At 39.5% G+C, this 14851-nt stretch overlaps 1 protein-coding gene across 2 annotated transcripts in view; it reads left to right on the top strand.

The window, feature by feature from the left end:
- Nucleotides 1-14504, top strand: part of LOC129771689 (GTPase-GDP dissociation stimulator vimar) — a 32826-nt gene extending 18322 nt beyond the window's left edge. For both annotated transcript variants that reach the window (XM_055775608.1, XM_055775609.1), the window contains exons 2-5: nt 2511-3413; nt 12433-12606; nt 12670-12882; nt 12943-14504. In XM_055775608.1, the coding sequence (XP_055631583.1) occupies nt 2511-3413; nt 12433-12606; nt 12670-12882; nt 12943-13478 (1826 nt within the window). In that variant the 3' untranslated portion in view covers nt 13479-14504. The remainder of the gene's footprint in view (nt 1-2510; nt 3414-12432; nt 12607-12669; nt 12883-12942) is intronic.
- The last annotated feature ends 347 nt before the right edge of the window (nt 14505-14851 follow it).

The following is a 14851-nucleotide window of genomic DNA, read 5'->3' as shown; positions in this document are numbered from 1 at the left end:
TTTCAATTTACTTTCGGAATTTAAAGTTGGAAAACCCTGTAGATATTGTTACACGTACAATGATAATAAGCATGAATATTCGTGGAAAGATATTGCAGGAAATAACATCTATACTCGGAAAAACCATTATACTGCAAACAAAATCATAAACAAGTTGAAATACGATAGAACCGTGGAGAATCTCCCGTGTAAAAGACACAAATGTATCCTGTTTTCTGATGATGAACAAATAATTGTGTGAACATTTCGAAAGATGGAAGACCTTTCAGCACAGACACTGTCCGGAGAGTAGCATACAGGAACAATCTGAGAGGTCGTGTTGGCCGTGAAAAGTAGTTTATCTCAAAGGTAAATATGAAAAAACGACTACAGTTTGCTAAGGCATATGTTAACAGACCTAAGGAGTTCTGGAACAAGGTCTTTTATACGGATGAGATGAAGACCAATCTCTTTGAATCGGATGGAGAACAGATGGTGTGAAGGAAATCAGGATCGGTGCTCCAGATTCAGCATTTGGTTCCCACAGTAAAACACGGCGGTGACAGTCAGATGATGTATGGTACAATGGTGGCTTCTGGAACTGGAACTATGGAGTTTATCGATTCGGCGTTAGACATAATCTACTGGATCCCACCGTTGAGGAAGATGGCGGTTCCTTCGACTGAAGGAGGCTTGGATGATAGCTCAGATAGCTTTATATCTGAAGAATAAAAATCCAGGAAACAAAGCAGAACTCAGAACGCCGATTAAGGAAATCTGGAAGAGCATTCCGTTTACAGTGGCCAAAAATCTCGCCTTGGCGTTTCCATTCAGTGTTGGTCGCCAAAGGGGGTCATACAAAATACTAGGAGATTGATTTTTGTTATCTGTTAACATTTCTGAACTGATTTTAATTTGTTTTTTAAGAAAAACTTGAACTGTATACTCAATTTGGCAACATCTGAATTGAAGATTATTTGCTTGTTAAACATGAAGTAGAAATGTGACCAATTTAATTTGTTTTATCACTACATGAGAGTGAAAAGGATCAATTTTACGATGAATATGAGTCGCTTTTAATTATTTACTCTTCAAACCAGAAAAACTCAAAAATAACAAACCAACACGGAGTGTATACTCAATTTTGCGATTGACAGTAGTTACATGATAGTGTCTATTAATTATTATATATCGACTGAGAGTGTTCCCTTATGGGCTCCGCAAACGATTAACTGCGACGTGATCTATGATCGTGATCGATTTCTATGTTCAGTATAAATTGATTACTTTCAACTCCGTTCTATCAGGATTTGGAGTGTTCAACAATTTTTTTAGCACCTCACACAGTCTTCAGAATCCTTGCTCAGTGTATATTGCTGAATTGGCAGCAATACACTGGGCGCTGGACAGCGTCGCCTCACGACCTGTTGAACACTATTACATTGTAACGGATAGTCTTAGCTCTGTCGAAGCTATCCGTTCAGTGAGGCCGGAAAAGCACTCGCCGTACTTCCTTGAGAGAATACGAGAAATTTTGAGTGCTTTATCCAGACGCTGTTATGTCATTACCTTTGTCTGGGTCCCTTCACATTGCTCAATTCCGGGTAATGAGAGGGCTGACTCATTCGCAAAGGTAGGTGCAATTGAAGGCGAAATTTATCAGCGTCAAATCGCCTTCAATGAATTTTATTCTTTAGTTCGTAAAAATACCATCGTTAACTGGCAACGCAAATGGAACGAAGATGAATTGGGCCGGTGGCTCCACTCAATTATCCCTAAGGTTAGCCTCAAACCATGGTTCAAAAGTCTGGACTTGAGTCGGGACTTTATTCGCACCTTCTCCCGACTCATGTCCAATCACTGTTCGTTAAACGCGCTACTCTTTCGTTTTGATCTTGCCGACAGCAATATCTGTGCCTGCGGCCAAGGTTACCACGACGTCGAACACGTTGTTTGGTCGTGCGAGGAGTATCTTGTTGCCAGATCGAATTTAGAAAACTCTCTTCGGGCTAGAGGAAGGCAGCCCAATGTGCCGGTGAGAGATGTGTTGGCTGGTTTAGACCTTGATTACATGTCCCAAATATATGTCTTCCTAAAAGTTATCGATCTTCGTGTCTGATTATCCTTATATCCTTATATTCTCCTTTTCCTTTTTCTTCGCGAGAAATCAAATCCCTTCTTATTAACAATAGAATAAGGTGAACTGTAAAAACATTTTAGATATAAGATAGGCTTAAGAATTGAGTGTAATGAATGTGAGTGTGAATGTGAGAGTGAACATTGTCAACATATCCTTTTATCCCTTCCTTTTCCTGAAGAAAATATGTCACCCTTCTAAACTCGAGTAGACCGCGAGTAATCGGTTTTCTACACCATTAACATTAGAATTAAGGAAAAATGTTTATATATACTTGTAACAATACAGTCAGGAGTTTGGCTCCTTTAAACTTATGTAACTGAGCCTGTAAAAATAAACGATTTAATAAAAAAAAAACTCCGTTCTAAAGCAATGATTATTTTGTTTTTCTCAGCTGACATGGAGGAAATCATAGCCGGCCTGAAGAACGCAACACTGGAGAAAAGTCCCGAACAGGCTCTACCACGGCTGAAGCAAATTGTCGAAGCAGAATCCAATCTCAACGAGAAGTATGACATCAAGTCCGATTTGCTTGAGCTACTTTCCTTGGGCAATCAGGACGTTCACGTTCAAGTGGCCAGGTGTATCGCCGAGGTGGCAAAAGCTGAAAATCAACGCGATAAATTTACCAAAGAAGACATCATCCAGAAGCTGCTTTCATTTTTGTCCGGCAACGAAAACAGCCAGTTGGAAATGAACGTCCAAGTCTGTCGAGCGTTGGGTAATATCTGCTACGCAAATGACGATGCACGCAATATCATTAAAGCGCTGAAAGGTGACGAGCGAATCTTTTCGCTATTGAATCTCGATATGGATACGGATGAAGAAGATAAGGATCAATTTGTGCGAGTTCGATGTGGATTGATTTCGAATTACCTGCTTGGCAGTGACGACATCGCCGAGAGGGCAGTGGAGCTTCAGATTATTGCTAAAATTGAGAAAATCATTGCCCGCTGCGTGGTAGATGTGGACAAGTATGAGGATCTTCTGCTGAATGTACTTCCACCGCTGAGTATCCTGACGGAACAGATCAGTGATTTATACTTCGAATCTTCGCTCAACAAGTTGATTGCACAAGTACTAGCCAAATGCACAAATCCGGACCTGGCTGAGTCATGTTTGGCGTTGTTGCACTATGAGGCTCAGAACGACGATGTGAAACTGCTGCTGGCCGAGGAGGGCCTATGCGAAACGATATACAAATTGCTGGAGAAATATAAAACTTTTGCGAATACAGACGAAGCACGAGTACTGATGAAATTGGCCTGTGATCTGATTGTTCTTATTCTGACCGGAGGTAATTACGATGATATGTTTTAAAATATTGCAGAAAATATGCATGTCATTTTTATCTTTTCTGTTTATGCAACGTATTAGGTTTAGTTTTCCGGGGAGGAAGTGGGAATCTCCTAAAGGCATTCCAATCGCCATGTTGACTGTGGAGTGTGTTTATTTTTACTCATTAAAACTCTCACACTTCAAGGAGAATCTGTACATGTGCAATCATTTTACTAGGCTGAATTTTTTGGTCCTCTTCATTTGCATTGGAACGTCGTCCTTCTAGCTGCAGCAATGCTCTCATCTTTGCACATTTTTTGAGTAACTTGTTTCACGTGGATGTCAGCACTGCGAGCATTTCGCAGCGTTCTTGGTCAAACATTACATGCTCCTGTAGGTCCACAAGCAGCACACTATAAACTATCGGGTTTGTTAACATGTCCCCGTGCTAATATTTAGTTGGCCTTTCTACACGTTCAATAACCCAAATTTACTGGTTGGAAAACAAGTTCATCGAAATAGTCGGTTCGATATAAATGTTGTTGATGTATTGTTTCATATCAACATAAATCCGCCCTATAAGTAGGCTGACCAAACGTAACGTTTTGAACGGGGAGTTGCATAAATTGCTTAATTAATTTGAACCAAATTTGGCATGTAGAGGTTTTAGAGGGCACGAAATGTTTTTATGGTGGTTCGACAGAACTCTAAGGGGAAGAGGGCTGCCATACAAATGGGACACAAACTTCTGCATAACTAATCAAGCAAATGGAGTAAAATTTGGGATTTGGGTTTTGGGGTACGAGATATTTTTCTATGGTGGTATCTGGAATGGAGAGGGGGTCCTATAAAAATATTACACATAAGAGCAAAACTCGAGGAAGGAATTGTCCGATTTAGGCTGTTTTTATTCTATCATATTTTCTGTATTAAACATTTATTCCATGTAACGGAGAAACGTGTTGCTCGGTTAGTTTGAAACATAGGATACGATACTTTAGCAATGTCCGATTGTCGGACGGCATACGTTGCCCGGTTAATTTTTTATTTGAAATACAATACCGCGCCACAATATTTCTAGCCTAATACACTTTTTCTAAGAAATTCACAGAACAAATGTGTGAGAGAAAGGGTATACCACCATTTTTTGTTTATTTGTAGGATTCATGAATTAGGCAATCGTAATGTATAACATATTAAACAATTCTCAGAGAATTCGCAATTCGATTGGTATGCAAATCGTTATCCGTTCATCCGCCAACAACGTTATCAACGTTAAAACTATTCCATAAAAATGAGGGACGTAATCTTGACGTAGGACTAGTTGATTCAGATGAAAAACTGGATGCTTATTTTCTTAAAACTTTTTTTTTCAAAGAACTTTCAAAGTTTTCAAGAAACTGCGTTGGAGTACATTGAAAAATGAATGTTTAGTCTTTAGACACATAATAGTCTTATATTAAAGTCCATTCCGGAGATTCTAGTGGAGAGTGGTATTAGTAAAAAACAGCTTATATAGATTACAAGAGTTATAATTAGTGAGATAAAAAGGTGGAGCAAGTTATCCGTATCAGTTGCAAATCATTGTGGTCATTTTCTTCCAGAGAAGGGAAACAAATTTCTAGACTGTAAAAAAATCGTGAAGCTTATTGATTATACTTTGTGTTTCCCTGGTAGTATCAACATCAGTCGAAAGGATTTTTCTACGATGATCAATATTTGGACAAAAGAAAAGTCATGGTATAAATTCTATAATAATTGTCAAACAGAGCTTGGATCTGAAATTTGACAAATTTTATCATAAAACTTGCAAATTAGTGTACTTTACTATATAAAAAAAAAATTTTTTTTGTTTCATGTGTCCTGTTTTTACTCCTGAATGATTTGGTCAGCCTACCTATAAGGATTCCTCAGATATTTACCTTCATCGGGAATGCAATCTAGCCGTTCCAGCGTATCGATTTTCTGGGTATCGAGCCTTGATTTTCTGGTAACATTGGTATGAATGTTGGCGTTATCTTGTTGAGATACGAACTTTTTGGGGTGGTACGATGTTATACATGGGATCAAGCGATTTTTGATAAACTGGCAAGTTCACATTTTAATTCCAATTCCAGCTTGCCCGTGGAACGAAATCCAAGCCAAACCCTTAGCGGTCAACCTTCAAAATTGCACATGGAAAAGTATTTCGATACCATCCGGAGATCTCGCCAGTATCCTGTAAAACCAACGGGGCCGATCGAATATCTCTAATCGGAAACTATCGTCTGAAGATTAAAAACAGAAAATACAGCAAAAGTGCAGTCCACTGGCCCCGAGAGCGTTGACTACAAATACCAACACCGTTAAAGACTACTGGCCAGTTTCCTTGACCTTCTGCGCATCCAAGACCCTGGCGAGGATGGCGAACATACGTCTGGTCACCTTTCTGTCAGAAAATTTGATTACCGAGTCTCTGTCGGCAGTCATCTAGCGCGGACGCGTTTTCAATCGCTCCGTGTTTATTCTCGTCGCGTCGCTTTTTGTAGTTCGACATAAACAAACGTGCTTTTTTCTATCTGCGTTCATTTTTATATTGCAGTTCACTCGTACATAGTGTGTGAAAAAGATGCACATTTTGCCTTGATTTGCGGTGCAGAGCAACAAGCTAAAGTTGCTGCAAAAGCTTTCCAATGCATTGTGTCAATTTGTTACCGTTAAGACGCGTCCACATTACGCCAATCGGCCTTGGCCGCCCGGTAAAGCCGACTAAATGTGGACGTACCGCCCGGGCTTGCCGACGTGCCGAAAACCGACTCTAATCAAACCGAACCCAACCCGAAACAAGTGGGTCCGGTTCGATGAACTTTGATGAACGGTTCACTCATTAACCGTTCATCTAAGTGAATCAGTTCTTTTGAACCGTTCTTTCGCTCTTTCGTTCAGCGGTATTAAGAACAACATAGAATGTTAGCTGGAACCCAACACCAATAGATAGCTATAATTTGATATCGTTGGATTGGATAGTGTACGTATGGGTTTTATATTTTTGAAATTTAGTGGGGAAACATAAGCTGCTTCTTCTTTAAAAGTCGCAAACTGTATGTGAAAATATGTTTATCGGTCGATAAAAGTTTAAAAGTTTAAAATCAGCAGCGATTTTTACTAACAAACAATCACGATAACACGTACACGCAATAGGCCAAACAATGAATTGAGAGCAACGAAAAAAATTTGCCCTCACTATAAGATTTTATGTTTATCTAATCCATGAATCGCCCCAGCTTCCCCCAGATTTTTTTTCTGATAATCAGGAAATATATGAATGTTACGCGGAATTGGAAGAATACATGAAATTGAAAATATATAGTTTTCCTTTTAAAACTACGAAAATCTAATTTAATTTTTAACCCAAAATTGAGTATACATTAACAAAATAAACCCTGCGTTAGATGCATTTTGCTCATAAATGACAATATCATTTTATTTTACTTACAAGCGTTCTCGTTATATTTATCCATTCCGTCCAGCGCAAATCAGTTCAGCTGCACTAGTTCGTTCGCAAACAGTTCGCCCGCATACACTTCGTTCTCAAACAGTTCGTTCTCAAACAGTTAACTCTCAATCAGTTCTTTCCCATACAGTTCACTCGCAAACAGTTCGTTCACAAACAGTTCACTCTCCATCAGTTCACTCTCAAACAGTTCACTCGCAAACCTTTCTTTCGGAATCAGTTCGTTCACAAACCGTTCGCTCGCAATCAGTTCGTGGGGAGAACTACCGTTCTTTGAAGAAGAACGACCGTTCGTTCACTCTTTTCGGCGAACTAGTTCTTTCGTACCGTTCGTGAACGGTTTGCCCATCTCTAGTGCTTTGCGTTATCCAGTCTCGCATCTCACAAAGTCATAGGGCGCTTGCAGCGTGCGTATGTATTAGTGATATGTTGGGCAGGCAAAAGAGATCGTTGCATAGGATTCATATGGATCGACCAGATTGAGCTTTGTTTAAATAATTATTTTAACAAAATAGTTATAGGAATTGCGCGCTAAACTATATTAATAACATGCGAATATATGTCTCTTTACATAAAAATATTTGCTTTTAGCTTCAAAGCCATATACACGGAGAAAAATAAAAATTTCTGTTATGGCTATGATCCATATCAATGGAAGCAGATTGATTATTCAAAAAGTTTCACAGAAACAATGCAAATTGCACATTGCGATTGTATAGTCGGATTAGGTGAAGTGTGCTCCCATTTAGGCTTTGTGCTTTTTACCCTGAAATGCTGATCTCGTGATGAAGTAAACTATAATGAATGTTCGTGTGCAGATATCCTTAATCTGTGGTTAGCTTCGCCAAAAAAGCACATGATTATGTTCAAATTAAGAACATATTCAGCCAGAAAGATCAACCAACCCTCAGATATGATATCCGGGTACCTGAATGCTCTGCGGAGAAGTGAAATATGGTTATAAGAAAATTGATCGGAAACAAAGAAAATCGGTCAATTGGCTAATTCATAGAAAATACAAGGAAGCATTCGAACGTGAGCCCGAGTCTCTGTGTCTTGAATCTAGGTCCGAACATGCTGATTAACCTCTTCTGTTTTTTTTTCGATTCAAATCTAGTGGGAAAATCGCTCAATGAACATCGCGAAATAGGTGCTAGTATGTTAAGCAATATGCGCCAGACAAAAGCTCTTGTTCGGTAAATAGCTTGCCTAACTGTTTCACAAAGATCAATTTAGTTCAATGGAATATTTCGCGCTAATAGGAAGATCGCAACTATATTTAAATCATTTACAAGAACGTCGATTGATAATGAATACGCTTCTGCTGCCTAGAAGCAACAAATGTAAACAAATGATGTTTGCCCAACAGATGCTCTGCATGTATGTATAGCAAGAGCCCTATTGGGAGCTGTCTGCTACAAATGAGCGACGCAGAAGGCAACCGAGAGAGAGCAGACTTCCAGTGCGCGCTCAAATTTCGAGAGACGAGTATCGATTTTTTCTTCCTCACAACTCTTCCATGTACAATACGTTGAGACTGGGCTTTAGCACGCGAGCTTGGGATTGGTTCTTTCTCTTCTCTTACGTAAAATTTTGTGATGCGGTTAGGAATGCCTCGTCGCGTTTCGATGCGAACGATGCACATGTGTTGTGTACACGAAGAGATATTCGTGCATTAGTGCTCGCGAGACTTTCTCGTGTAACTGCCTCAAAGTGACATTTGGTTAGGCCTTCTGAGATCTAGCACAGCACGTAGAAGAGACAATGTGCTTTGCCCTAATCAGCCTCGTATCTCAAACAATCTTTGCGAGCTGTGTGCAACAAATGAATGAATTGATTGGATGACTTTAGCAGCGATATTTATGTGAAACAGTTCTTCGTCACTAATTGTTCTACGTGCCATATTACGAAGATTAAAATTTTAACACCAGAAGCACAACTTCCCTCCGACAGCACCAAATGTCACTTTGATTCAGGTACATGACAAAGTCTCGCGAGCACCAACACATGTGCATGTTGAGGTGCAACAACGTATTCTTGAGCGCATCTCAATATTTTACGAAAGAGAATAGAAGGAGCCGAACCCGAGCTCATGTGCTAAAGCCAGATCTCATCGCTTGCTCATGGAAGGGTTGTGAGGAAGACAAAATCGATACTCGTCTCTCGAAAATAAAGTGCGCGCAAAGGAAGTCTGGTGAAAACCCTATCGTTTTCGTCACAGTCTCAATCTCAATTGCTCGGATTTAGTTATTGTGTTCTCTTTCCGATGCCTGTATGCAGTCTTCCGAAAAACACTTACACATGTCCATGTGTGAAAATTCCATGTTTTTGTTTGAATTCAAACATGATTCTCGCTAGTGTTGAGTGTCTATCCCCAACACGAACAATGATACACAAACATAGACATGTGAAAACAAACACGATGTTTATAATTCAAGAACATCATGTACAAACATATCACCCGATGTCGCAGTATTCATTGCTTTCGTTTCGTTTCTTTTCATACACGGAAAGAAATTATTCATCCCAAAACATTTCTTCGTAGAATACTTTTTCACAGAAACGAACTTGAAATTTAGTTCGCATTTCAAAAATTGCACGAACTAAGAGGCTATAAGTTCATGCACCAAAATATATATTTTTATTAAGGCTCATATGGCGGCCGCCTAACGGGGCCGGGAGTTCAATATTTTGACAATGTTTGCTTACAACTATGTTAGTCATATGTAACCGATTACTCGCGGTTGGCTCGAGGTTAGTATTACAAGTGTGCTCATAATTGGGATGTTGCAGTCTTCAGTGCTTTGTACGTGTGCCCGACATGGGATACTTCCTATTGGGATGCAGCTGACCATTAATCAGCAACGACCCCCTAGTCTGCACCCCATATCTAGCGTGGTGCGTCTTTTTCGACTCGAGGAATCCAGGATAGAATGATCACTAGACGGCGCAATCATCAGCTCGTGTAGAGTTGTCATGAGCGGTACAACCTTTGGCTCTTGTTGAATCATCAGTGGACTGCACAATCTTCGGCCCATGTATCTGTAAAGAGTGTGTGTATGTATTGCCGCGACTAAGTAAAAGTGAAATGTGAAATACAATGATCGTTTGATAATTCTTCCGTTCACATATTTTGGTAACCTTAGGCATCATATCTAACGTAAAAGGACGGTCATCAAATTTATTTGTAACGAAGTATATAATCTACTACAAAAATTCCGATGCATTCTAAAATAATATCAAATAGATTGCATAATATAATTGCGTAGTTCTACGTCGAAAATCTGCGGTGGTGTCCTAAATACAACCCCTTAACTTTTTCTATATCGAGTGCAATGTTACGAAGTCGTAGTGAATGTATCACACCAAAGTAATCATCGGCATTGATGGACTGAGCGGGCAGCGTCATCCTCTATTTTTTTTCACTCTCATACACACTGCTAAAATTGCTCTACTTTGTTTTATACAAAGAACAGAATTGTATTTTACATGAATCCGAATGTTTATGTATTGAGTGCATGGTGTAACATGTTAGAGGGAATGTTTATATCTGGAGTAATGACTGGCAGCTTCTCCGGAGATATGAGAAAGAGATGCACAGGATGTGCCAGACAGAGCAAGATAAGTACTATTATTGGTATAATAATATAAAATAATATAAAATATAATGTTTAAAATCCCAAATCATATGGATCAATTTAACAGAGTCTATCACCGGTCCGATTGGTGTTGAAGGAGTTCTTATGGTTGCCTTCTCGGGCTCTCCGCCGCCACGATTAGATTCCTAATCGCGACGACGAGGAGATGTCTGCAGAGAACCGGGGATGACCAGGCTTTGCGAGGGCTTCACTGGTGCCAACCGGCCGGCGAAAAAGCGTTCGCGCGGTGAATTACGGAATATATCGCAAGGACGATTGTTTCTAGAGAGGTTTTCTCGGTGACCTTCTCGGGTTTCCCGAAGATAACTCTCTGTCGTCACGACTTAAGTTCAATACAGAGTAAGTGTGATGAATAATGGAACATACCATCGGGTAAATTGACTTTAGAGGAATTCTTTCGGTTACCTTCTTAGGTTTCCCACATTAAACTCTCTGCCATTGCGATAGAATTTCAATAGAAAGTACGTGCGATGAATACTAGAATATATAGCCGGTCCAATTAATTTCACAGGTTTTCCTTCTCAGGATATCTGAATATAATCTCTGCCACGTGTTGTGACACAGGAGATTTTCGGATTTTTGCTTCATTCGCATTTACATAATCACATCACTTACCGCAGTGAATCCTGATTCTTGCCTTTCCTCACTAACAACTATCCCTTCCATGGTAATCGCTAGGGAACCACGCTAAAGAGGCGACCCTTCTGGCGGCGATTATCATACTAACATTCCCCTGGTGACTGTAAGGACGTGGCCGGCGTCGTTATTGACCATTTAAAGCTCGAATCACCGAAAATTGCACAACGAGAATGATTTGCTAGTCCCAAGCGTCATTCTGTGTGTTCTTTGTGCAATTTTGTTGGTTCAGGTCAATCACGGAGAGCAACTACGAATTACACAGTCTACCCAAGCTCAAGCTCAAGCTCGTCTAATCAACTGGGACACAACGACGAAGGGCCTTATCAAACATACGATCAATTGTATGTATATGTATTTAACTCTCTTATCGTTAACGTTTTTGAAATTTTTGCTGGCCATTCCGAAGTTTTAGCAGATTTCTTTTCAAAACTTCTCTACCATTGACCGATCTGGAGATTAGGCGGCTCTTCGCTGAGTCAAATGTTTTCTATGAAAACTTTTCAACGTTGGAAGCAGTTTGGTCACGAATAAGTGTTGCTGTCCCGTCGCTAAGGTTAACATTGTCTAGCTTTACTAAGAGTTTGATGACTGTAGAACTACGAGGGTTTACATTGAGGTTTCCTGGAGTTATGATGTGCGTTAAAGTTTCCGAGCGTGAGAAGTGGATGAATTCCTCCAACATCCGCTTCAAATTGGAGTTGAGGTCTGGGATAAGTAAATGTTTGCAACGGAGACCGGCCTAGGGCTCGATACCGATGGGGATATCAATGCTGAATTGGATGTGAAAAAAGCGACTCCTCTACGATCCCAAAATTTTCGGAGTGGTTCAAGATGATTTGGATGTCTTTGTAGGTTCAACGGAACTTGCCACCGAGGGTATGGATCATTTGTGATGAGTCAACTTGGTGTGCTACTTCCAGGACTAGTTGACCTTCCACTGCTCTCTGTTGAGCAGCGCGCGCTACGTTCTTACAAGCCATGCTCATTGGTTGGGGTTGTTTGTTGGTGTTTCTGGTTGACCGAAGTTGAGGCAACCCCGGATGGTCAAGACCATATCCGGTATATTTTTGACTGGGATGCGATCGTGAGATTTCTATTCATTGGTTTCTTGGCTCCCGCCAAGCCTGGATATCGGTGGGAAATTGCGCTGGGCTTATTTATCAATAATTTTGGATAACGAATACCTGTTCACTATTTACCTATAACGTATCCCATAGTAATTTCGTTATTCATCCGAAAAATTGCAGACAAATCAATGCACTATCTTTACTCAACGCCTCTTTTAAAGTATATGGAAGATTGGCTCGATTCCCAAGACGTGGAACTGTTGACCACCGGTGTGTTGGCATTGGGAAACTTCGCCCGCACCGACAGCCATTGCATTTACATGGTCGAAAACAAAATCATGAATAAATTGCTTGGTAGGTAGCCTTGCGTACCCGTCATTTATCAGATACATCCTCTAATGCACCGTTTCTTTGCAGATATTCTCGCGAAAAACAATGGCATCGATCATCAAATGACCTTACAGCATGCACTGCTGAGTACTCTAAAAAATTTGGTTATTCCCAAGCCAAACAAAGCTGCTGTCATTGAGGCTGGGTTGGTGGATATCATTCTGCCAATGCTGCAGATCCATCAGCCACCGGTAGTTTTCAAGCTTCTAGGCACACTTCGAATGACCGTCGATGGTCAAGGTACTCCCGGAAATCATGAAACATGTGGAAGTAAAATAATCATGAATGTTTTTTTTTCAGAAAAATTGGCACAAGAACTTCTCCAGAATGAGAAGTTAATAAAGCAACTGGTACACTGGAGCAAAACTTCCGAGTTCACCGGCGTGTTGGGCGAATCATTGCGGCTGATGGCTTGGCTCATAAAGCATGCCTATCATGCAAGTAAGGATCTCGCGGTAGCTGATGACACCGGACTTAGGAAATTTGTAGCGGTTGATGGCGCTGTTGACAGTATGGTTGGAATGTTGACTTCAACGCATCTGGTTATGCAAAACGAAGCACTTATTGCGTTAAGTATTTTGACTACAATTTTTCACAGCGAAAGTTCCAATGATGTCAAGCTTGATGTGTTGTTAAACAATGCCGATGTGGGCGCTAAGCTAGCTGAGCAAATCACCCTGAATGGAGAGACCATGACGAAAGAAATTGTGGATAACCTTCAGACATTCGTAAAGTTGCTGAAAACGTCCGAGACATGTACAGATAATTTAAGAAAACATAACATAGACGAACTGATGAAGTCTATCCCTAGTCTTGTCGAATATGGTACACTTTAAAATATATTTCGATCTGCCATTTATACTGATCTTTTTATTGATCGGTATTGTTTTCTGATAATACTATTTCTATGATAATATTATTTTACAATAACAGAAAAAACGGAGGAGAAAAGCTTGTTGATTCAATTCATAGACTTCTAGAAACTGCAATCGGCTGATAGACTGTAGTAAAATCGCTTTTACTAAAAGTATTTGTAATGTTCTTGCAAGCAATCACGTTCGCGTGGTTTCAAAACAACAAAGCATCAGTAATAATAAATTAAACATTCACATTCGGCCATAATTTTGATATTAGACAAACCGTTAATTAAACACCATAAAACAATTACTTCGTTTGATAAAATACGTGACAAAGTTTTCAATCTGTAGATACATAAAAACTGTGTAGAACCACATACATTTTTATATTCACATCGAATCAACAGAGATGCATTTCACAATTTGATCTTCGACATCACACAGTTTCGATACCACTAAAAACATTATTGCACAAAATGATTCAAAACGAACAAAGAACTTTATCGAAATTAATATGTTGAGAGAGCATTTGAAATCGAGTATAAGCAATGTTTTCCATAGTCACCAATAAAAAAAATGCGTTGAGAGAATTCTATTGATACATTCGTCATTCAGAGGCGAAAACGGCCCAACCAGATTGTTATTTACAAGGTTACAAAATATATACATAAATATTTTGTTCTACGACATCTTAAACTTTGTGAACTCTTATAATGCGACTAAAGGTTTGATTGTATTTATTTCATACACATGGAACAAAATTAAATGTAAGCTCATTTTGCATGATAAGAGACAAATGTCAGTAGACAAACGGAGAACTGAGTATATGCAGAAATACAGAACATAGCGGTAACGAAACATCGAACATTGTATATCTGTGTGCAGTCAAGCATAACTCAATTTATCTACATCATTAAAAAAATAGTAATTTGCATGCAAAGATACAGACACAAAGCATAAATATAGAACAATTTTGCGAAATAAAGTGCTATAAGTGATAGAACATGCGCGGCTGTTGAGATTTTTCGGGAGAAAGAAATCATTATTATCAACCATGTGGAACTTGGATGACTAATGGAAACATGAAACAGTTATTATTTATTTATTTATTTAATCCATCTGACATCAAATTGTCTTAATAGACCTACTCAAGTCAGTATATACACGCATTGCGAATGTCAACTTATTCTAAAATAATCATTAAATCTACTTCGAAGCGCATTGCTAGCGAGGTTAAAGTCAAAGAATTGAAAAATCCTATTGAATTTAGCAGACATAAATTCCAACGGATCATGCTGGCCAAACAAACTATTCCGGAAATCGAATCTAAGGAAATCACGATTCCAATTCCC

This window comes from Toxorhynchites rutilus, chromosome 2, assembly GCF_029784135.1.
Source record: "Toxorhynchites rutilus septentrionalis strain SRP chromosome 2, ASM2978413v1, whole genome shotgun sequence".
Classification (NCBI taxonomy): Eukaryota; Metazoa; Arthropoda; class Insecta; order Diptera; family Culicidae; genus Toxorhynchites; species Toxorhynchites rutilus.
This window is presented reverse-complemented; position numbering and strand designations above follow the sequence as displayed.